The sequence below is a fragment of the Somniosus microcephalus genome, chromosome 19 (assembly GCF_052327205.1).
Source record: "Somniosus microcephalus isolate GS21.2 chromosome 19, FLI_Smic_1.0, whole genome shotgun sequence".
In the NCBI taxonomy this organism is placed as follows: domain Eukaryota; kingdom Metazoa; phylum Chordata; class Chondrichthyes; order Squaliformes; family Somniosidae; genus Somniosus; species Somniosus microcephalus.
This window is the reverse complement of record NC_141005.1, coordinates 29,271,908-29,295,058: the sequence shown is the minus strand read 5'-3', so window position 1 is coordinate 29,295,058 and position 23,151 is coordinate 29,271,908. Positions and strand designations below refer to the sequence as shown.

The 23,151-nt window shown below is 43.8% G+C and overlaps 1 protein-coding gene across 5 annotated transcripts in view; it reads right to left on the bottom strand.

Annotated features, from left to right (window-relative positions):
• The window catches only part of ttc28 (tetratricopeptide repeat domain 28), an 859,201-nt gene that overhangs the window by 199,218 nt on the left and 636,832 nt on the right, over positions 1–23,151 (bottom strand). For all 5 annotated transcript variants that reach the window (XM_085961472.1, XM_085961475.1, XM_085961474.1 and 2 more), the window contains 4 exons: positions 11,914–12,437; positions 10,922–11,031; positions 8,996–9,125; positions 7,493–7,711 (listed from right to left, as the gene is read on the bottom strand). In XM_085961472.1, coding sequence (XP_085817598.1) covers positions 7,493–7,711; positions 8,996–9,125; positions 10,922–11,031; positions 11,914–12,437 — 983 coding nt within the window. The remainder of the gene's footprint in view (positions 1–7,492; positions 7,712–8,995; positions 9,126–10,921; positions 11,032–11,913; positions 12,438–23,151) is intronic.

Genomic DNA, 23,151 nt, shown 5'->3' with positions numbered 1-23,151 from the left:
CTGGGCACCTGACAGTTTTGGTTGACGCATTTCATTGGGTAGTCCAGCTTTACACAGAGATTTTGACCCAGCCCTCTCAGGTTACAATAGTACAAATACAGAACAATAACACGGTGCTAGGGTAAAGACTCTTCTACCTTAACAATGTCCAGCACCTCCAACCTCAGAACAGCACACTCCCAACACTGCAGCAGTATTTTTGTATTCATTCTCGGGAGGTGGGCGTCTCTTCCTGAATTTATTGCCCATTTCTGATATAACTGAGTGGCTTACTGAGCCACTTCAGAGGGCAGTTATGAGTCAAACAAATACTTGAAGGAGAAATAATTGCGGGGATATGGGGTAAGAGCGGGGGGGGGCGGGGGCCTAACTGGATTGCTCTTCGAAAGAGCCGGCGCAGACCCGGTGGGCCGAATGGCCTCCTTCTGTGCTGCACTATTCAATGATTCTATGAGGGGTCTGGAGTCACATATGGGCCAGGCAGGGTAAGGACGGCAGGTTTCCTTCCCTAAAGGACGTCAGTGAACCAGTTGGGTTTTTACAAGAATCCAATAGCTTCGATAACAAAATACTGCGGATGCTGGAAATCCGAAATAACAACAGAAAACGCTGGAAAAACTCAGTAGGCCAGGGCAGCATCCGTGGAGAGAGAAACAGAGTTAACGTTTCAGATCGAGAACCTTTCGTCTGACGAAAGGGTCTCAACCTGAAACGTTAACTCTGTTTCTCTCTCCACGGATGCTGCCCTGGCCTGCTGAGTTTTTCCAGCATTTTCTGTTGTTATTTCCAATATCTTCATGGTCACTTTTACTGATACTAACATTTTTATTTCCAGATTTTTTTTTTTTTTTATAAACGGAATTCAAATTCTCAAACTATTGTAACAGGAGAGGACTTGCATGAAAACCTGTGTTTATGCGACCCAATCAAATGTTCCAAACATAATTTCCATTGCCTGATGGGGTATTTGGAATAAAACACAACAAAGCATATAATGCAGAAAGGACCAACTTCAACACCAGCCTCCTGTGGTCTCTTTGAGTGAGATTGCCAATTTAGTGTTAATGGCCCCAAAATGCCACGTGGCAATTTGCACTGGATTCGTGCCAATGAGTTGCGATTTTCACTGCCAAACCTCTGCAGAGCTGAATCTGCCAAAATTTGCTGGGTTGGTGCTCCAGCAAAAAATCCCATATAATACTGCGCTGGGGATGCTTGGAAATTAGAGTGCAGCCTTTGAAAAGCAAAGCCTATTTAAAGATTGCAGCATAGTAGGAAAGTAGGAAACCGTTTGGCTAACTGAGTTAACTCTCGGGTAGCTGCGCGAGATTGCGCATGAGTGATTCGGTCTCACTTTCCAGAAATGACTTCCACTGGATGATCGGGTACAGACAGCTGAAGAAGGGGCAAAGGCATTGCAAAGAGAAACAAAGAAGAACAAACAATTGTAGTGCGAGGCAAAGGAGGAATTAAGGTATCGGTGACAAAAGATATAGCGTTAAACGGAAGAGAAGATTTCAAAGGTCACTTGTGCTCTGTTGCTCTTGCAGCAGTCACTGAAGAGTTCTTGGTGCGACCGTCATCATAATGCTTTTCTCCATGAACTTCTGCCTTGAAAGCAGCTAGGGCCATCTCCCCAGGAATGTCCATGGAATACAAAGTTGGGCAGAGCACAGCAGGCGACAGCTATGTGGAACACAAGAGCTTCAACATATTGCGGAGCTTCTTCTGGCCTGTCAAGGCAGCAAAAATACCCCTTTAAGACCCTGATGATCATTGACATGAATCTTGTCATTCATGAAAGAAAGACTTATGGAATAATACTGAGCGGCCTGCGGGTGACGCTGTCCAGGGAGAGTATAAATACTCGGGCACGGGCCCAGCTTGTGCAAGACATTCTTAACAGGAACTAGTGAAGGACACAACTAGACCTCCATGTTGTAAAACAGTTGATTAAAGCTTTGTTTAATGCTTAGACCAAGTGCCTAGTAGTTTTCTTATGTCAATCATCTCATGACCATGCTAGCAGAGGCATGTGCTTCACTGTAGCGCTCCTCTGCTGCTGCTTATGAAACTCATACTGTGGTCATTATCCATGTGAGCAGGGTATGCCTAGTCACCAAAAGGCCAACTCTAGACATGATTTTATGCCCTGAAGAGCTCAGGGAGGGCCAAATTCTGACAGATGAATGCGTAAGGGCAACTTCCAACAAATTTCACACTGACGTGAACGGTTCTTTACATGCTGTCACACACAATCTAGACATTCAGGGAGTGGAAGCGGTTTCTGCAGTTGGAGCTTTCAGATCAACATGGGTGCCGTCTATTGCATTCTGAACATTGTGAAAACCAGTAACCACATTAAACTGGCTGGCCCTATATCACTTCTGTTTTTCTAAACCAGGTGAATTCCCCAGCTCTCCTGAAAAGTGTCAGTCACCTGATGCATATATGTGTGAATGGCACTCTGGCTGATATGGCACAGATTCCTCGTGGCTGCCTGAAATGAGACTGTTCCATAAAGTTGAATGTGGTCATCATCTTACAGACAGTACACTGTGGTCATATTACTGTGGCTGCAGGAGCTTATGTAGTAGTTGGCACACTTGCACTATTGCCTTTTTGGTAAGTACACTCTGCTCCACATCTGCTCCCCAAGGTCTTCATAGAACCTCTGTTAGGTGTATTCTTTGAGAGGAGCAATATCATCTGAGGTTTACCCTGATTAAATGCTGCCACACTCTCCTTTTTCCATCCTCTCTTGCACCTCTTCCTCCATGATAATGGCCGACAAAGATATGCCCATAGGGAATGCCGTACCTGCTCCCGAGAGGCTCTCACTGTATATGTGTGTGGGGGATGGAGGAGGAGGGATCAAAATCTCGCAGTAGTCTCCCAATCCCACAGGCAGTCAGAAGCAAGTTCAAGACTGTCTAGGCTCAATGCCAAAAAAATAAATTGCTCCAAAAGGTTGTTCCCAACTGCAGTAATTCAAACTTTCTGCAGTCATCAGGCTCAAAAACTCCTTACTTCAGCTAGTCTCAGCTGATCCTGAAAACAGCTGTGCCGTATACTTCTCATTCTAACCAACCCCTTGTGCATTGCCAGCGTAAATATAGGGAATTCGGGGCTGCACCACCAGTGGCCCTCATTTTAATATACATTGATTAAGTGCATGAGGGCTCAAGAGGTGGGAATTTATGCACTTCATTTTTCCTGCAGAAAACCGGCATAAACGGTTTGCGCCCCAATTCAATTTTCCGACTTAAACGCCAAAAACAATGTGGAATTCTGTGGCCAATTGGTGCTAAACTAGGGGCAGTTTCATGCTGTGGGCCATATTACCAGGTACTGGAGCAAAATACTGCGGATGCTGGAAATCTGAAATAAAAACAGAAAATGCTGGAAACACTCAGCCGGTCAGGCATCATCTGCAGAGAGAGAAACAGAGTTAACGTTTCAGGTCGATGACCTTTCGTCTGACAAAGGGTCATCGACCTGAAACGTTAACTCTATTTCTCTCTCTACAGATGCTGCCTGACTTGCTGAGTATTTCCAACATTTTCTGTTTTTATACTAGGCACTGGGTTGAGTCCACTCAAACTCATTTCACATTGAACCCTTACAACCAGCACATAGAGGAGGCTTTCATCTCATCAATCAGAGCTGGATTTTAATTGGGTTCACAGGGAGGGGAGTAACCTTGATAATAGGGATTGGATAGAATGGACACTTTGCCTGCTTTAGCAGACGTATTTCCATTAAAAGGTTTGAACCAGGCAGTGCAGTGCAGCCTGTCACTGTTGTAAACCTCCAGTCTCAGTTGGGCCAACAGATGGAACCACTGAGCAGTGGCTGCCAGCCTCACACCGAGGGAAAGAGGGAAAATTGGATGTCGTATCAATCCCGCCCTGGGGCTGCTCTCAAACACCTGGCTGTTCACAGGCCAACACTGGCAGAGGCCCCGGCAAATGGCACAGGAAAAAATATATAAAATAGCATATAAACATTCAGAAGGAGTGGTTTCTATCAAATTCTGCAGAACTATTGCTGGGTGGTGACAACCGTGGCTCAGTTGGTTGCACCCTCGCCTCTGAATCAGGAGGTTGTGGGTTCAAGTCCCACTCCAGAGACTTGAACACAAAAATCTAGGCTGTCACTGAGGGAGCGCTGCACTGCCAGAGGTGCCATCTTTCAGATGAGATGTTAAACTGAGGCCCCATCTGCTCTCTAAGGTGGATGTAAAAGGCACTATATAAATGCAAGTTTTTTTTAAAATCGGAAACAGAACCACTTACAGGAGGCATGTTTCAGTGCAAAGGGAATTTTAATGAATCGCTTTGATTTTGGTTGAGTTTTGCAAACACAAAATTAATCAGATTATAAGAGGCTATAATTACTACAATTTTCCCTTCAATGAATCAATTAAATTCTGAAACTCTGCACAGTTGTTTTACATAAGTCAGCTCATTGTCTGCTGCAAAACAGTTTCTAGTGTGAAGTCTTAGAGCAGAACGGATTCCCACATCTTATGAAGAATGTTGCCGAACTTATTTTCTCATTAGAACAGGAATGAAGTGCTCAGACCTCTGCAGTCTCCAGTGGGTAGGAGCAGCAACCACATTTATACTGAATCAGCGTCTGCACTGCTACACTGTGAGCCACATCATTCTGTGCTGCCTCCACCCACCCCTCTGCATTCCAGTGCAACAGATACGGCCAAATGTACAGTTCCTGCTGGGCAAAACACGGCAATTCGCCCCTTTGGTACCATGTGACTAGTCCTGGGGCAATAGATGTTCAGTAGGCAGCGAGGAAAAAGTGGGGCAATTCACCTGCAGTAACTGCATGACTGGTGCATATTCCTTTACATATAAAAACACAAGAACATTTCAGGAACAAGCCTGTCCCTATTGTCCGAGATTTACCATCCCCACCTGTCTTCTCACCATGGGATAGAATTTCCACAGGGGTCCTCCGATCTGCCAACGTAATGTCGGCAGAAATTCCCAGCGAACTGGCAGAAAACAGCCAATTACGCCATTTCTCCAGGGTTTTAACCGGTCTTCTGCCAAAGTTATTCAGATGGTGATCCGAAGAACCCCTGTGGAAATTCTACCCCGCCAAGTGTCTTAATCCCTTCTCTCTCCAGAAACCCATCTAATTGTCTCTTAAGCACATTCATACTGTCATCTTGAGTGCTTTTTTCTGGTAACTTATTTCACTCTGGATGACAAAAATTCTGCCAGACTAAGCCATTTGAATACCCATCACAACACAGAAGCCAACTGATTCTCAGACAATTGGAGCACAAGATTCAATTTGCTATTCAGCACTGCAGTGTCAGAAGTAGGAGTTGCTAGTGCTGGTCAATAAATTGTTAACATTTAACACTTTTACAAAGAGTTAAATTCCACTTCAAAAAAAGTGGCCGAAGGCATTAAAAATGTTATTGATTTTTATAAAAGAAAATCAATAGGGACATCTTTCCTGCTGTTTCTTGCCTATGGGCTATTTTGAAGTATTTTTTTGTTATTTCCCACAATTGTGCCAGACTTCCTATTCTGAGCCACCAATTTTCCAACACAGACCCCACTCTGATTAAGTGCGATAATGTAGCACCTAACACCATCTCACACATCCGCATCTGAGGCTCATTGCTTGCCGGCAATCATTACGTAATGCACTGAAGCTGTGTAATGCATTTATTTTGAAAGTTACCTCCCTCGCCATGTCAAAGATTGTTTCACAAATAAATGTTTGAGAGAGATCGTGATGGCAACCCTCTCGCTTCAAAAGTCTTTTAATAAAGAGTTAACTCTTTCTTGAAACGAGTCTTAAAAATTAAGTCAGTATCTGTTACAGAATGTCCACTGAGCTAATCACCACATCGGAAATGGATCACAGAATTAGTTGATTTCGTTTCCTGCATTTGACTGTGAAGTGTAGCATTGTCTATCGAAATGTTATAGTCTAACAGTGAATGGAAAATCCTCATGTATCCCATTGCCTTTCTAGCTTAAATTGCATCACCTTTGGCCCATTTGCATTTTTTTCCTCATTCAAACAAAGTAAACCTCTCAATGCATCCCTGTAACTGTACTGAGGTTAATTGGACACTAAAAAGTGAATTGAAAGTTAAGTGCTTAAAAATCTCTGTAAACCCCTTATTTGTGTCGTAAATATTAATAAGCAAATTACCAGTGATTTAAAGCAAGGGTGTCTCCATGAAAATGATTTATTATTGTTTAGAGAGGGAAAAGAGCCAGGACAATCATTTTTGTTAAAATTATATCATAGCTAAAGCAAAATGTTTTGACACATTGGGGGAAAAATTGGGCTGCTTTGCGCATCCCGTTAGCGCCTAAGAGGCGCAAAGCAACTAGCGCCCGGGTGCGGCACTGCCCACGCCTCGCGCAAAATTAAGCAGGAGGATAGCGGCGGTGTTAACTGGTAGCGCCCCGCAGCGCTGCATCATCACCATGCGCAGTGCCCCGGCCGCGATCTTCGGGAGCGCCCCCGACTTACCGCTGGCTGCTATGTCCGACGGGGTCAAGGGGGCCTACCTGTGGCCGGGGAGGCGCAATTTAAAGGCGAGGCGCGGGGTGGCCATTTTTGTTGCTGGCCTCCGCTGCTGTCCCCGGCCTCCTGACCCGCCCTCCCCAACCCTCGCGGAGTGCCGGCTGTGTCCCATGAGCCTGGCACTTCTCGAGTGCCGGGCTCTTTTGCCGGCACTCCCGATCCCCGGGGGCCCCGGGTCGCGTTGCGTAAGACCCCTCCCCTCCTTAAGAAGGGGAGGAAGGCCTGCAGGACCATGGCCCTGTGGCGCGTAGCACCGCGATAGTGACTCGCAGCGCCCCAAGAGGGATGCGGGGCGCTTCCAGTAGCGCCCCGCTTCCCTCTTGGGGCGCAACCACTCAAGTTCTGGCGTGGGGAGCGCTAATTTTTCCGGGGTGCTAAAAGTAGCGCCCCACTCAATTTTTAGCCCATTGTCATCTGATTATATGTTTGTAATGGAAAGGAAAATGCTTGCATTCATGTAGCGCCTTCCATGACCTCAGGACGTCCCAAAGAGCTTTACAACCAATGAAGTACTTTCTGAAGTGTCGTCGCTCTTGTAATATAGGGAAGCACAACAGCCAATTGGAGCACAGCAAGGGCCCACAAACAGCAATGGGCAGTTAATTTGTTTTAGTGATGTTACTTGAGAGATATGTATTAACCAGGACACCTAGAGAACTCCCCTGCTCTTCTTCGAATAGTGTCATTGGATCTTTTAATAGTCAGCAGGGACAGATTTAAAATTAAAATAACTACTCTTGTACAAACGTACAAAGAACACGCCAAACCCTGTTCCAGATAATGTCCCAGTGCCAGAATCAGTGTTACAATACACATGCGGCACAGTCCATATTACATTACAAGAGAGACATCAGTGGATTCAATAATCAGGGTTACATTTCACTCACGAGACATCAACATATCCCCGTACCTGCTCCTGGCGCTAGTAACCAGCTGTAGAGGTATCCAGCTGCTTGTGAATAGTACAGCACCAGACTACGTTGATTATTGATGGCCTCCAGAATCTGGTCAATGGTGACTGGAGTCAATGGGTCAGACTCTTGCTGTCCAGTCTGCCGTTCTACCAAGAGATCAGCAAATGCCCTTGTTCTTCCCCTCTCTGCTACTGCCAATGCCTCATCGTGACGACCTAACAACAAGATTATAAGAGAACAGAAAGTGTGAGGAAGGGTGGGATGCTTGTCTCACAATTTGTTTATTAAAAATATATATATATATATCATCGAACTTAAAAATATAAAACTTAAAAATTATCCCCGTGTCCTCCTGTAAGAATTCTTGTTAAACAAGACCTTCACCATTCCTGATGCACTCAATTCCATATACATGAATATCTCCATAAATGCTTTCTATAAAATTAATATAAATTGTAAGAACGAAGTACATTTGCCACTAAATTTACTATAAACTGAATTCCCAGATTACATATTGTGGTGTTTACATTTTAAATTACAGCCACCTTCTGTGTTACTTTTGTTATCTACAAAACTGCAGCAGGATAAACTAAAAACTGTCAATCCATTCACATTTGGAAAAACAGATACATGAAATTTTGCAAACAACTTTTTATTTGTTGATTTCCTGCGCTATATGTGGCCATCAAGGTGATACTGATAGTGCCAGGGAATTGAAACCATTCCATTTCAGAATCAAGCACCAAGTCCCAGGTCAGGTATAGCATTTTAGATAAATATTCAAGCTCCCTGTACTTAAATTAAGCCCCAGAAAAGAATCCTGTACTGCACCAATGTGACAATTTCCATTTATTCACAGCAGCTGGATCAGAGTGAGATTGCCAATTAAAGAAAAAAGATCTTGCATTTATATAGTGCCTTTCACATACCTCAGGGCCTCCAAAAGTGCTTTACTGTCAATTAATTGTTTTTTGACGTGCAGTCATTGCCACTTGTAGACAACGATGACAGCCAATTTGCGCACGGCAAGATCCCACAAACAGCATTGAAATGAATGACCAGATAATCTGTTTTAGTGGCATTTGTCCCCAGAAATCTCTTACATAGAAGATATGAGCAGGAGCAGGCCATTCGGCCCCTCGAGCCTGCTCCGCAAACGCACTGTTCCCTGACCAGGAACTAAGGATAACACAGTAGAGCCCTGCACTGGATTTATCAACACGTGGTGACACAGAGTGACAATATGTGGATTTATCTCCGGATCCGTAGCTCACAATCTCAGCTGTGCTGTAGAGTGCAGATCAACGCTTCCTCATAGACAGCACTGTCCTCAACCAACAAGGCCAAAAAGCATCAAGGGCAGAGGTTTCGCCACAGATTAGCTACCCACCCTCTTACCGCCTGTTGCCCAAGAATAAAAGAAGAAAAAAAACTTGTGTTTCTGTACCAGGAATTGACTGTACTCAAAGACTATTGCCCCGGTCTGGAACTCCACTTACCCAGGCTGACCAAAACACGCTGTAAAGCTTGGTAGGAGGACGTCTGGAGGTCAAACAGTGAAAGTTTATAATCAGTGCTATGCTGTGCTTCATGGCGGATGTGTTCAAATAAAGCCGATGCTCTGTAAAGCTGAAATGGAAAAAAAACTTTAATGACTATTTTAAATAATCCACCATATGCAGTGTTTTGTGCACTAGAACAACCTTCAGTGGAGCAGACAAGCACGTTTGTTTCACTAAATAATTATAAACTCAACTTATTCAGCAGCGCACAAAGTGACTCCTGGGAGTCCCAAAGCCAAGATATCTGATGCCTGATGTTAGTATCGCCATGTCTGTTACTGTAACATCGCCATGTCTGTTACTGTAACATCGCCATGTCTGTTACTGTAACATCGCCATGTCTGTTACTGTAACATCGCCATGTCTGTTACTGTAACATCGCCATGTCTGTTACTGTAACATCGCCATGTCTGTTACTGTAACATCGCCATGTCTGTTACTGTAACATCGCCATGTCTGTTACTGTAACATCGCCATGTCTGTTACTGTAACATCGCCATGTCTGTTACTGTAACATCGCCATGTCTGTTACTGTAACATCGCCATGTCTGTTACTGTAACATCGCCATGTCTGTTACTGTAACATCGCCATGTCTGTCACTGTATCACCATGTCGGTTACTGTATATTTTAAAAAACACATCACAGATTGTATTCTGTTTATTTTAGTACCTTCACCACACGGACTGCAGCGGTTCAAGAAGGCGGCTCACCACCACTTCTCAAGAGCAATTAGGGATGGGCAATAAATGCTGGCCTTGCCAGCAACGCCCACATTCCATAAACGAATAAAAAAGTGTCAATATTTTCTTAAAGTTACATATTTCACTATTTAGACACAAAAAACTTCAACTAAATTCCAATAATTTAGGTAATTACTTTCTTCCCTCTTTTGGGCCTCCCCTATGCTAACATTAATTCCCCAGTTGCCATTGCACCTAGGCACACTCTTCCAAGGCCTCTTTGTAAGAGACTATTTGGAAGTGCAAAAGTGTAACCCGAAGTGAGCCACCATAATGTTTTCCTTTTCTCCCTGTAAAGCAGTAGTAGGTCTCTGCCCAGCAGCTCAATGAGTGTGGAATAGCGGGATTCCATTAATAGTGCACTGCACATTCCCTCCACAGAGTACTGCACATCCTGTGAACTGTCAACTTGTACAGTCGGATTGTTTCCCACAACCACAAGCACTGGGGAGTATCATGAATTATTCTTAAAAACGTTCTTCCTTTCTTGGACTTAGGGTTGCACTGTGCCAAAGGAACTATTTAATAGAATCTAAAGACACGGCGCTGGAATACGAATAAGATTTAAAAAACAATGTTAGAATTATTCCTCGCGAGTTTCTATTGATTTTCACCTGATTTGTAAATCAGTACAATCTCCTGAGGTATTATGTTTGTTGTGAGCTTTATGAGATTTGCATGCCTCTTTCAGCTGCATATGCAGATAGCACCTGGTGTAGTCTGTAGTGCTTTTTCCTGTGTCTCGTTTCCAGCGCACCATTCATTTTGTAAAAAAATATTTGTATAAAATAAGCAGAATACAATCTGTGATGTATTTTTAAAAGCCCCTTGAGCATAAGATGTGACTGGGTAACAATAATTTGGCATAAATATTTGCTGAGTTTTTGTAGCATTGCTTTTCGCCCTTCTGAATTTTCACCAAATGATGTAAAACATTAATTTTTGACCTAATTTTACCCAGAATATATATTTTTTATAAACTAAAAAATTCATAAGCATGAAAAGTAAGCAGGGACTGCTGAAAATATAACACTCAGCCTAATGGACCCCCCACCAAAGTGTTACCACCCATCTTTGTTGCAAGGCATTTTGCTGCATTTGATTTTCTGACTGTCGGCTACCTGGTGTTGTGCCTCTTCGAGGTTTCGACTGACCCACAGCGAAAGTCCCAGTCGATGTCGGATTTTAGCCTCATCTTCTCTGCGGCCGAGCTGCTCTGCCAGCCTCAGTCCTGAGCAACAAAGATAAAACACCACATGAAACACCGCAGAAATTCACCGCAACTAATAGGGACACCAGGAAACTCTGGCGGAGTATTATTGAAGTGCGAAAAATAGGCTTTTCATCAGTTGAGAGTGTCAGACTGCAACTCTTCAATTTATTTTCCCCCCAGTATATTTTCCAATGTCTCAAAAAAATTCCATTTTCACAGAGAAGTTTGCAGAAGAAAGAAGCAGGTCTGGAAAGAGGAGGGCCTGCACCTTTGCAAAAGATCATCTACAGGCCAACCTGGAGGAGCTAGATGCCAGACAGGACCGATGCTGGGGTCCAGAAAAGTCAAGCAGACCCGAATAGTGAGTTGACAAGCCTGAATTATGCATTACTGGTTTAAATGCAGGAAACTCTCGCGACTGGCATTTTGTATGGTGGTGCGGAGCTATGTAAATGAAAAGCAGAGGGTTTTGATGGATGTATTATGATGTTTTATTACGTTACAGGCGCTATATAAATATATAAGCTATTGTTGTAGCATCTCCGAAACAGTACAATCAAGGAACGTTGCGCATACTGCGTATAACTGGCATAAATCAGTTATGCGCAAATGGCCTCACAAACAAAATTGGCACTACGGCGCTCTCGTGCAGTAGTTACGCCAAAAAGTTCCAGGAAATTCGGGGCCAGTGTGGAGAGTGCTCAAAGCTGCACCTGACCTGCGCTATGGTTGATGAGTCACTACTTGTCGAGATAAGAGGGATTTCTGTATGGTTTCTTCAATGGCGGCAGAGCTAAACGTAATGGGTGTTGCATCAGACGTCACATGTCTTGGGAGAAAGAGAGATGTTAGAACGGAAACAGCAGAGACCACAGTATGTTAATGCAGAGGTGCACATACCTTCCTGTAAATACATGACTGCCTGCGAGTAGTTCTGTAAGGCATGGTGTGTTCTCCCTAAGCTGCTGTATGCAGTCGTTTTAGCCACCAAGTCATTCATCTGGGCAGCAATACTCAGGTGCTGCTCCTGGTACATTACAGCTCGCTCATAATTTCCCAAAGATTCGTAGGTCAATCCCAGGTTCCCATAGGCACGGCCCTGACACGTCGGGTTATTGGTTTCCTCCGCAATCTCTAAATCGAGCTGATGGTACTGCAGTGAAGTTTCATATTCTGCCATCAGTTGGTAAACTCCGCCGAGACCACAGGCTGCGTCACTCTCCAGTATCCGATTCTTCATCTCACGGGCAATGTTTAGTTGACGCTCAAGACAAGAAATTGCCTGTTCGTAGTTTCCGAGCTGGCTGTGTAGGCTTCCAAGCTCCCCGTACGCCTGGGCTTTGTTGGATGATTCTCCGAGTTCATGGGCTACTACCAGTCTCTTTTCAAAGCACACAAGAGCTTGCTGCAAGTTCCCCATTGCCCTGTGCAAACAAACAAATCCAGTTTATCTCAAGCACAGCAAAGTTAAAACACCTTGCAAACAACAGCTGGGATTATAAAAGAGTTTATACTAGGATTTTGAAATAGCATTTTTTTGTAATTTAGAGTATTCTTTCCATTTCTGTAGTCTCTCTACATCACATGCCTTTACCAGCCAGGAGAATGGGCGGTGAGGAATGGGCGATAAAGAGTGAGCGTAAAGGAGGCATATAAATCCATAGCATGCATGAGATGTAAAAAAAAAACACTGGGGACGTGTGATAGATGTACCAAAGCGCATTGGACATGTAACATCAGAAATACAGAAAATAATGGCAGAAAGTTTCTTCTGTTTGCCTGTTTCACATTCCACCCTACGTAAACTTGAGGTCATCCAAAACTCAGCTGCCTGTGTCCTAACTCGCACCAAGTTCTGTTTGCCCATCTCCCCTGTGCTCGCTGACCTACACTGGCTCCCGGTTAAGCAGCGCCTCAATTTCAAAATTCTCATCCTTGTTTTCAAATCCCTCCATGGCCTCACCCCTCCCTATCTCTAATCTCCTTCAGCACCACAACCACCCCCCCCACCGCCCAGAGATATCTGCGCTCCTCTAATTCTGCCCTCTTGAGCATCCCTGATTATAATCGCTCAACCTTTGGTGGCCGTGCCTTCTGTTGCCTAGGCCCCAAGCTCTGGAATTCCCTGCCTAAACCTCTCCGCCTCTCTTTCCTCCTTTAAGACACTCCTTAAAACCTACCTCTTTGACCAAGATTTTGGTCACCTACCCAAATTTATCCTTGTGGCTTGGTGTCAAATTTTTTGTCACACAATACTCCTGTAAAGTGCCTTGGGGCGTTTTACTACATTAAAGGCGCTATATACTGTAAATACAAGTTGTGGTTGTTGTTTTGTGTAGCAGAAATGTATGTGTTTAGAACAAACAGGCTTATGATTTTGCTCCACCTAGTGCAGAGGAAATCTTGCCCTGATTGGTACTTTCTGCATTCCCAACTCATAAAACATAAAGCTGGAAAATACATCAGACACCAAGGGCTCGATTTTGTCAATGGGGAGCTTTTGGAGGCGGTACTCCCACTTTTTGGGTTGTAGTCCCGCCTCCATCGACTTGTGGCCAACCCACGCTATTTTCCCTTGATTGACCTTGTTAAGCCCACCCAGCGGGCTCAGCAGGCCAATTAAGGGACACCTAGTTACTGGTGATGTCAGTGATTGACATTTCATCTGTCAAGAGCTTTTGACAGATGAAAAATCAGCATTTGACAGCTCTGTGAAGCTGTCAAACACTGACAATCTGTCTTCTAACTTGAGTCTTTCTACTCAGATTCAGTTAGAGAGCTCTCCAGACCAGAAAACAGAGGCTGCAGCTTTTGACAGTTCAGCAGCCATTCTGCTTTCTGTGCCGGTGAGCTGAGGGACTCCCGAGAACTGAAGGAAGGAAGCCTGCAGGAGAAAGTAAAGGTAAGTAAAACTTATTAAAACACTTTACACTCACCTCACACACTTACCTCTGCACACATGCACCCATCACTCACCTGCACAACGGACATCTTGACTCCTCCAACCCCTGCAGACCAATGGTCCGCCTCGCTAACTTGGCGTGGTTCGGAGCCGTCGGACAGCCCACACTTCAGGGCTAAAAATAGGGATTAGGCAAAAATCTGCCCGTTAACTACCTGTTAACAGGCAGTTAATTGGCACTAATCCCCTTCCCGCCTCAGGGAGACAGCTCCCAGCACAGGTTGGGTACCCGGGACATTGGCACGGAGGCGGGTTGGGGCGGGATGGGTTCCTGCCCCCCGATTCTGCAATTTTCCCACCACTCCCGCCTCCAAACCCGCCTCCTCAGGGCTTGGAAAATCGAGCCCCAAATCTCCTCGTGATCCACTGAAAAGTTATTTCTTGACGTAACTGCAGCAGTGATGTCAGCAGCATCTTTAAACTCCTGTTGTCATCTTCACTGTAGTCTACCTCCAAACCGTCAATGGGTTTAATAACAGGCACTCGGCATCGGAGACAGATGGCATGCAAAAAACACTCCAGTTTTGCTCTTATGGTATATGACATCATCATGTGAAGCTTAATGTGAAATGAAAGGCTTGCGACAGGACGCTAGTTTTCTACATATTACAGGGCTACGTACAATCGCATCCAATAAATCATAAAATGATTACAGTACATTATTTCAGGGCCCTGTGAGGTCCTTGTTTCCCTTCTCCTTGGTCTATTAAAATGCCCTTGGCACAGACAAACTCCACCACTTTCAGAAACATGCATTAATCCAAGAAACTATTTCATGTAAACAATGAAGTGATTCAGAAAAGAGCAGCATACGGGTGATCATTCTATCTGTCATTATATTTGCATTTGAAAGTACAGTCGGCTTTCTGTTTGTCCTATATTAACATCATTTGCTTTGCAGAATTTTTTAATAGCTCTTTTATGTTTGACAAAATTGTTAAAGATGAATAGTGATTGCTCAGGAAAAAAAAGAACAAATTTAATGAAAAGTTTTGAGTGTATTTGTGTACTTAAATAATTGACGGGCAGACATCTACTTTTTTATTTGAGAGTCAGACTCCCTCTTTTAATTTTTTTCCCATTTCCCATTTGCTGGATCACACCATGTCACTTCCACCTTGTTGGGAAAGTTGGCAGGTCAGTTGATCTTATAACTACAGAAATTTATAGCCTCAATCCACCATTTTCATCATGCTTGCACTGGGACGCTGGCAGACTGAGGCATACAAATGATGCCAGAAACAGTGTTCCCTTCCTGCTAACTGAGTGAGCTTCCATTCTGTGTCTCCCTCAGACTCCCAACTCCCATTCTGCCACTCGCTGGCATGTTTTCAGTGGTTTACTGATACTCTGTGTCACCTGGATATGAATCATTACCTGTACAACTACAGCAAACATCAGCCCAAAAAAAATCCCGGTCAAGTAGACACACCGCACTGACCACAACGCACTTGTAACCCAGTACTGTGTGGACAGGTCACACTACTTGCTGGTCAGTGGAGAGACTCCTGTGTAGCTCACGCCCTGAACCAAAACGTGTGAAAGTAGGAAAGAGAGAGAAGAGACTAGAGTATTACTGGAAGCTGCTCAGCCTGGACATGCTTTGTACATCTGGAGGTTATCAGAAGGTTGGGACAAATGAAAGGGAACTTAGTCCGGATTTCAGTTTGGTAAATTTAGTCTAAGAAGATCACTGCTCTTTGAACTTCATTGAGGATTAGCTCACAGCGAACCCTTTGATATAAAATTCAATCATTCTACACCAGCAAACACGGTCATGAATCATTCTGACCTTTTCTTTTAATAACAATTATTCAGTTACAGTTGGATACTCGATATTTTCCCCAAGCTCTGCTTCACTCAGCACTATATCTTAATAATCATTTATAAATGCCAGTCACCAGAGATTAATTCTTAAGCAGTGACTCAAGTAACTCTCAGCACATTAACTGACGTCATGTATGGCAGCTATGTCACTCTTTTAGAAAACTGTATAAATTATTTCTTCAAAATTAAATGATCGCAGTAATAGATCTGTTATATTGTAGAGAAAGAAATAATCAATTGTGGCTGAAAGCTTTTGAATTTCTTATTTAAATTACAGAACTGCATCAATGCCGCCAATACAAATAAATAACCAGGTTTAAAGTAATAGGCTGTGCAAAAATGATTCGTATCAGGATCTCTGCGAGTCAGTCACACTACGACAGGGCTGCACTATCACAGGATCAGTCACACAGTGACACAATGCTGTTGTGGTGTCAGTCAATCAGCCACAGGGTTGTACTATCATGAGGTCAGTCAGCCAGTGATGCACTGACAGAACTGCACTATTGTGGGCCAGTCAGCCACACAGTGGCATGGCTGCACTATTGAGAGTCAATCAATCAGTCACAGTGACAGCGCTGCACTATTATGGGCCAATCAGTCACAGTGACAGGGCTGCACTATTATGGGGTCAGTCAGCAAGATAAGTCTGCTAACTCGTGACTGGGCTTTGTTGCTGAGGTGCATCAGTGAGTCACACAGCAACAGACTGTACTACTGTAAGGTCAGTCAGTCACATAATAACAGGACTGTATTGTACAAAATCTCAAAACAATAAATTCCAACAGTTAGTTCCCAAAGTCAGTGCATTTGATGGATCACATGTTACTACAATCCTATCGACTGCACTCTGCTCCATGCTCTGAGCTCTGTACAGCTGTACTGTGCAGAAATACAACCCCAATTGTTTTACTTCTTCCTGCTGGCTTCATTGTTCAGAGACTTCCCAGTAAAAATGGTCCCAGGTGGGAAATATTACTCAGAGGAATTAACAAAATACCAGTGCAATCAAATACTTCAAATAATGCATCCCAGCTGGGACCATCTTTAGCGGGTAAATGCTCCCATTGTGGAGTAGCGCTGTGCAACAAGTAGGACAGGACTCCCACTCTGCTCCACTTCCTCTCAATTAAGTTACATATTGTAGAATAACCCAACTTCATGCTCACGTGAAGTTTAAGGATAATTAAGTTGCTACTACGTTGAATCTGCAACTACAAGAAGCCTACGTACTGATCCCCAGAAATGTCACGTGCTAAAACGTTCCCCTTAAATCAACTTGCATGGGTGCAAATGTTGCTGAATCTGGTTTCTCATTGAAGGATTGACTCTTGCTGTACTAACCCAGTCAGTAATGAGTCTTTAACAGGACTGGCTATCTCAGTAATGATCCAGACAGGAACATGCCTATAGGAAGACTGGCTATCCTAGTACTGACCCAGCCAGAAACATCAGTAAAACAACTAAGCTTTTCTCCTCACTTCTGTTCTGTTAACGAGACTGTTTTCTCCTATCTCTATGATATAACCTGGCTCTCCCCCACAGCAGCCAAAATCCTAACCCACCTTGAGGCTCAATTTCTCCAATGCCCTCCTAACCAGCCTTCCTGTTTCCTCTCTCCACAAATGGCAACCCATTCAGATTGCCCCAGTCCAAGTCCTCACCCACACCAAGCTCCACTCCTTCCCATGCCCTGGCAAATTGACTTCAAGGTCCTTGACTTGCTGTCAAATCCCTCCATGGCCTCGCTCCACCCCCTCTCAGTGATCTCATCTAGCTGTATTTGCCTGCACACACGCTCAGTTCCTCCAACATCAGTTCATTTCTTATTCTCCGTTCTCCCCTCTCTACGTTCTCTCCTCTCTACCATCAGGAGTGCTCTTTCAGCCAGGACACTGCTTCCCGATGGAACTCCAGCCTCATATCCTGCCACTTTCCTTCCTAATTTCAAGAGCCCCCTTCAAGGCCTTTCTCTTTGACCACGCTTTCAGCCATCGCGGCCCCCGGCCGCCACCACCACCACCCTCCTGCCACCTAGCTTTTACCTACTTTCCCTTTTTCATTCTTCCTTTGGATCAAATCTTCATCAGCATCCTGTAAGATGTTTTGAGATGCCGTTCTGTACATGAGGAGTTTTATGGAAATGTAAGCTGCTGTTGTTATTATTATTGAATTAGTTACCCCAAAACTGATAGTCAGAAATGTATCTGCACCAAGACTAGATATGCCAGGGTTGACCCAGTTAGACCATACCAATAATCTGACTGCTTTTTCCACTTGAGTTAGGAATCAAGTGAAGTTGGCAAAGACTGGTGGGAATATACTACAAACATTTAGAAATTGCTTTATAGAATCGTAGAATGGTTACAGCACAGAAGGAGGCCATTCGGCTTGTCGAGCCCGTGCCAGCTCTCTGCAAAAGCACTTCAGCTAGTCCCACTCCCCTGCCCTTTCCCCGTAGCCCTGCAAATTTTTTTCTTTCAGGTACTTATTCAATTCTCTTTTGAACGCCACAATTGAGTCTGCCTCCACCACCCTTTCAGGCAGTGCATTCCAGATCATAACCACTCGCTGCGTAAAAAAAGTTTTCCCTCATGTCGCCTTTGGTTCTTTTGCCAGTAACCTTAAGTCTGTGTCCTCTGGTTCTCAACCCTTCCACCAATGGGAACAGTTTTGCTCGATCTACTCTGTCTAGACCCCTCATGATTATCTCCTCTCAACCTTCTCTGCTCTAAGGAGAACAACCCCAGCTTCTCCAGTCTATCCACGTAACTGAAGTCCCTCATCCCTGGAACCATTCTCGTAAATCTTTTCTGCACTCTCTCTAAGGCCTTCACATCCTTCCTAAAGTACGGTGACCAGAATTGGACACAATACTCTAGTTGAGGCCAAATCAGTGTTTTATAAAGTTCACCATAACTTCCTCGCTTTTGTACTCTATGCCTCTATTTATGAAGCCCAGGATCCCGTATGCTTTCTCAACTTGCCCTGCCACCTTCAACAATTTGTGCACATAAACCCCCAGGTCTCTCTGTTCATGCACCCCCTTTAGAATTGTACCCTTTAGTTCATATTGTCTCTCCTCGTTCTTCCTACCAAAATGTATCACTTCACACTTTTCTGCGTTAAATTTCATCTGCCACGGGTCCGCCCATTTCACCAGCCTGTCTATGTCCTCCTGAAGTCTGTCACTATCCTCCGCACTGTTCACTATACTTTCAAGTTTTATGTCATCTGCAAATTTTGAAATTGTGCCCTGTACTCCCAAGTCCAAGTTATTAATATATATTAAGAAAAGCAGTGGTCCTAGAACCAACCCCTGGGGAGCACCACTGTATACCTTCCTCCAGTCCGAAAAACAACCATTCTGTTTCCTGTCACTTAGCCAATTTCGTATCCATGCTGCCACTGTCCCTAAACACTATACTCTATCATATCTATCAAGGAACAATAAAAGTGTGGTGTATTCCAAACATTTTCAGGATTAATGGTGTTTCTGTGATAGGGTCACATAAATTAAGTACAGGACACAGCTTTCAGCACACTGAGACACTGTAATCTGCAAAGTCAGCCACGTGCAAGTGTGTGGTCAAGGTACTTCCTAGGTTACTGAGGGAAGCAAGGGTGGAAATTGCGGAAGCTCTGGCCACAATCTTCCAATCCTCCTTAGATATGGGAGCGGTGCCAGAGGACAGGAGAATTGCAAATGTTACACCCCTGTTCAAAAAAGACGAGAGGAATAAACACGGCAATTACAGTCCAGGCAGGTGGGGAAACTTTTAGAAACAATAATCTGGCACAAGATTAATTGCCACTTGGAAAAGTATGGGCTAATAAATGAAAGTCAGCACAGATTTGCTAAAGGCAAATCGTATTTGAAAAACTTAATTAAGTTTTTTGATGAAGTAACAGAAAGGATTGATGAGGGCAGTGCAGTTGATGTACATGGACTTTCAAAAGGCGTTTGACAAACTACCACATAATAGACTTGTAGCAAAATTGGCTAAAACAAAGAAAGCAGAGACTAGTGATGAACAGTTGTTTTTCAGACTGGAGGGAAGTATACAGTGATGTTCCCCAGGGGGCAGGATTAGGACCACTGCTCTTTTTGTTATATATTAATGACCTGGACTGGAGTATACAGGGTATAGTTTCAAAGTTTGCAGACAATACAAATCTCAGAAATGTGATAAACGATGAAGAGAATAGCAACAGATTTCAGGAGGACATAGACAGAAGTGGGTAGACATATGGCAGATGAAATTTAACGCAAGGAAGTGTGAAGTAATACATTTTGGTCGGAAGAATGAAGCGAGACAATATAAACTAAATGGTACAATTTTAAAGGGGGTGCAGGAACAGAGAGACCTGGGGGTGTATGTACACAAATCTTTGAAGTTGGCAGGACAAGTAGAGAAGGCCGTTAAAAAAGTATATGGGATTCTTGGCTTTATTAACAGTCATTGAGTACAAAAGCAAGGATGTTATGTTAAACCTTTATAAAACACTGGTTAGTCCTCAGCTGGAGTATTGTGTTCAATTCTGGGCACCACACTTTAGGAAGGATGTCAAGGCCTTGGAGAGGGTGCAGAGGAGATTTACTAGAATGGTACCAGGAATGAGGGACTTCAGTTATGTGGAGAGACTGGAGAAGCTGAGGTTGTTCGCCTTGGAGTAGAGAAGGTTAAGATGAGATTTTTATATAGGTGTTCAAAATGATGAATAGTTTTGATAGAGTAAATAATGAGAAACTGTTTCCAGTGGCAGAAGGGTCGCTAACCAAAGGACCACAAATTTAAGGTGATTGGCAAACGAACCATAGGCAGCATGAGGAAAAAAAAATTATGCAGCGCGTTGTTGTGATCTGGAATTCACTGCCTGAAAAGGTGGTGGAAGCAAATTCAATGGTAACTTTCAAAAGAGAATTGGATAAATACTTGAAGGGCAAAAAAATTACAGGGCTATGGGGAAAGAGCAGGAGAGTGGGACTAATTGGATAGCTCTACCAAAGAGTCGGAACAAGCACGATGGACCGAATGGCCTCCTTCTGTCATGTAGCATTCAATGATGTGAACTGAGCTGACAATGAATATGTTGTCTTTGACCATCATGTGCTGCAGTAAAATCCAATTCATAAGTCATTCCCCTAATTAATGGGTGCCAGACTGATAAAGCCCAATAACTTGCACCAGTGTATAGGTTATTCGTTATTATTTGGAAGACATGAAGACATGCATGAAAGGTGACCTTTACACTAACAACTTGCATTTATAGAACACCTTTAACATATAAAAACAGCCCAAGGAGATTCACAGGAGCATAATCAGACAAAAATCGATACCGAGCCTAAGATATTAGATGGGGTGACTAAAAGCTTGGTGAAGAGGTAGGTTTTAAGGATAGTCTTAAAGGAAGGAGAGGTGGAGAGTTGGAGAGGTCTGAGCAGGGAATTCGAGAGCATAGGGCCAATACGGCTGAAGAAATAGCCTCCAATGTGGAGCAAAGGAAATGGGGGGGTTCACAAATTGCCAGAATTGGAGGAATATGGAGTTCCTGGAGGGTTATACAGGAAACTTTCGATTTACCGGCACCTAAATAACCGGAAATCTCGGTTAACCAGCAAAATTCAGGAGTAGGTTTTACGTCATATTTTTCTACCTTCTTCCATCTGTGCTGTGCAAGGGTGTGGCTGCAGCTGTTGCTAAGCTACAGAGACGCTTGAAACTTGAGGCCATTGTTCTACAGTTGTTGCTAAGCAACAGGGTTTGTTGCTAAGCAACAGGGTTTGTTGCTTTATACGGCGCTGTCAGCTCTCCCTATCTTTTACTGTAGCGTTCGGTTATCCGGAATTTTTGATGAACCAGCACCACGTCGGTCCCGTCCGTGCCGGATAAAAAAAAGTTTCCTGTAAAAGCCAGAGGAGATTACAGAGATAGGAAGGGGTGAGATCATGAAGGAACTTGAACACAAAGACACGAATTTTAAAATCAAAGTGTTGGTGGACTGGGAGCCACTGTAGGTCAGCGAGCACAGGGGTGATAGGCGAGCAGGACTTGGTTCAGGTTAGGATACGGCAGCAAAGTTTTGGATGGAGTCAATTTTCTGCAGGGTGGAAGATGGGAGGCCAGCCAGGAAAGATTGGAATAGCGGAGGCTGGAGGTAACAAATGCATGGATGAGGGTTTCAACAGCAGATAAGCTGAAGCACGGCCAGAGACAGGCAGCGTTATGGAGGTGGAATTGGGCAGGCTTTGTGATGGAGAGGATATAGGCTCAGAAGCTCGGCTCAGAGTCAAATAGGACTCCAATATTGCCAATAGTCTGGTACAGCCTGAGCAGCGGCCAGGGAAGGCGATGGAAGTGGTGCATGGGGTCACCCTAAAAGAAAAGATTGAACACCACTGCATCAAGTAACATAGATCTTTGCCTACTTATCTTTTTCTTCCTTTGCCAAGTTCACTCTCTTACGTCCATCTTTTCCTCAAAAATGGGGCAATCAGTTAAAGTTGTGGACATTTCCATGGACATCATGAATGCCACTTTATTTGTAGGCTCTTCCCTCCATTAATAAATTCTCTTGCAATTCCCATCCTCTTTCATCCCCATGTATCTGAGTGAAAAAACTAATCCCGAACAATGTCATTGGAGATCTGAAATCCTGCTTCTAATTATGAAGCAAATTATTAAAGGGTTTTACAGGCGGCCTGTGGACCACTCCTCTTTTTGAAGGGGCTAACTCTTTTAAGAGGTATTCTTCAACAGACATCAACTGCTTTCCAAGCATCAATTCTTCGTATGCAAACCTAGGTATTAAATGTTGGCAGTCTATTCCTTCGTGGCGGAAGTTACAGCTAAGCCCAATCTTGGCCTCATCCAACATCCGCACGTGCAACCTCCAGTGTGGAGCAGAAACCTTGGGTGATTAATCAGAAACCTTGGGTGATTTTTTACCTGCCTAGTCCAGAGCAGGTGAGACTAGGTGTGGCGCCCTGAGAGGCATCTTGAAGTCTGTGCTGAGTGGCCTCCATACTCTAGACGGCAGAAGCATTTAAAATATTGGCATTTTCATTCACCCACACCCATTCCTTCCCCCTGACAGCGTAAAAACATTCTGTAATGGCAGGCATATGCAGTTTAGGGGATTTAATTAAAGCCTGAGAAATAGCAGTACTCTAAGTATATCAATACGATATACTAACTACAGTATAATAGGATATAAAGCTCGATTAGCTTTCCTTTGATCTGACTCCACATTTACTGTATTTAGATAATTAGCACAGACACTTATTCACTGATTTTTTTTTAACATAATTAATTTGCTTCTACAGATGATCTGAAACAAACTGTATT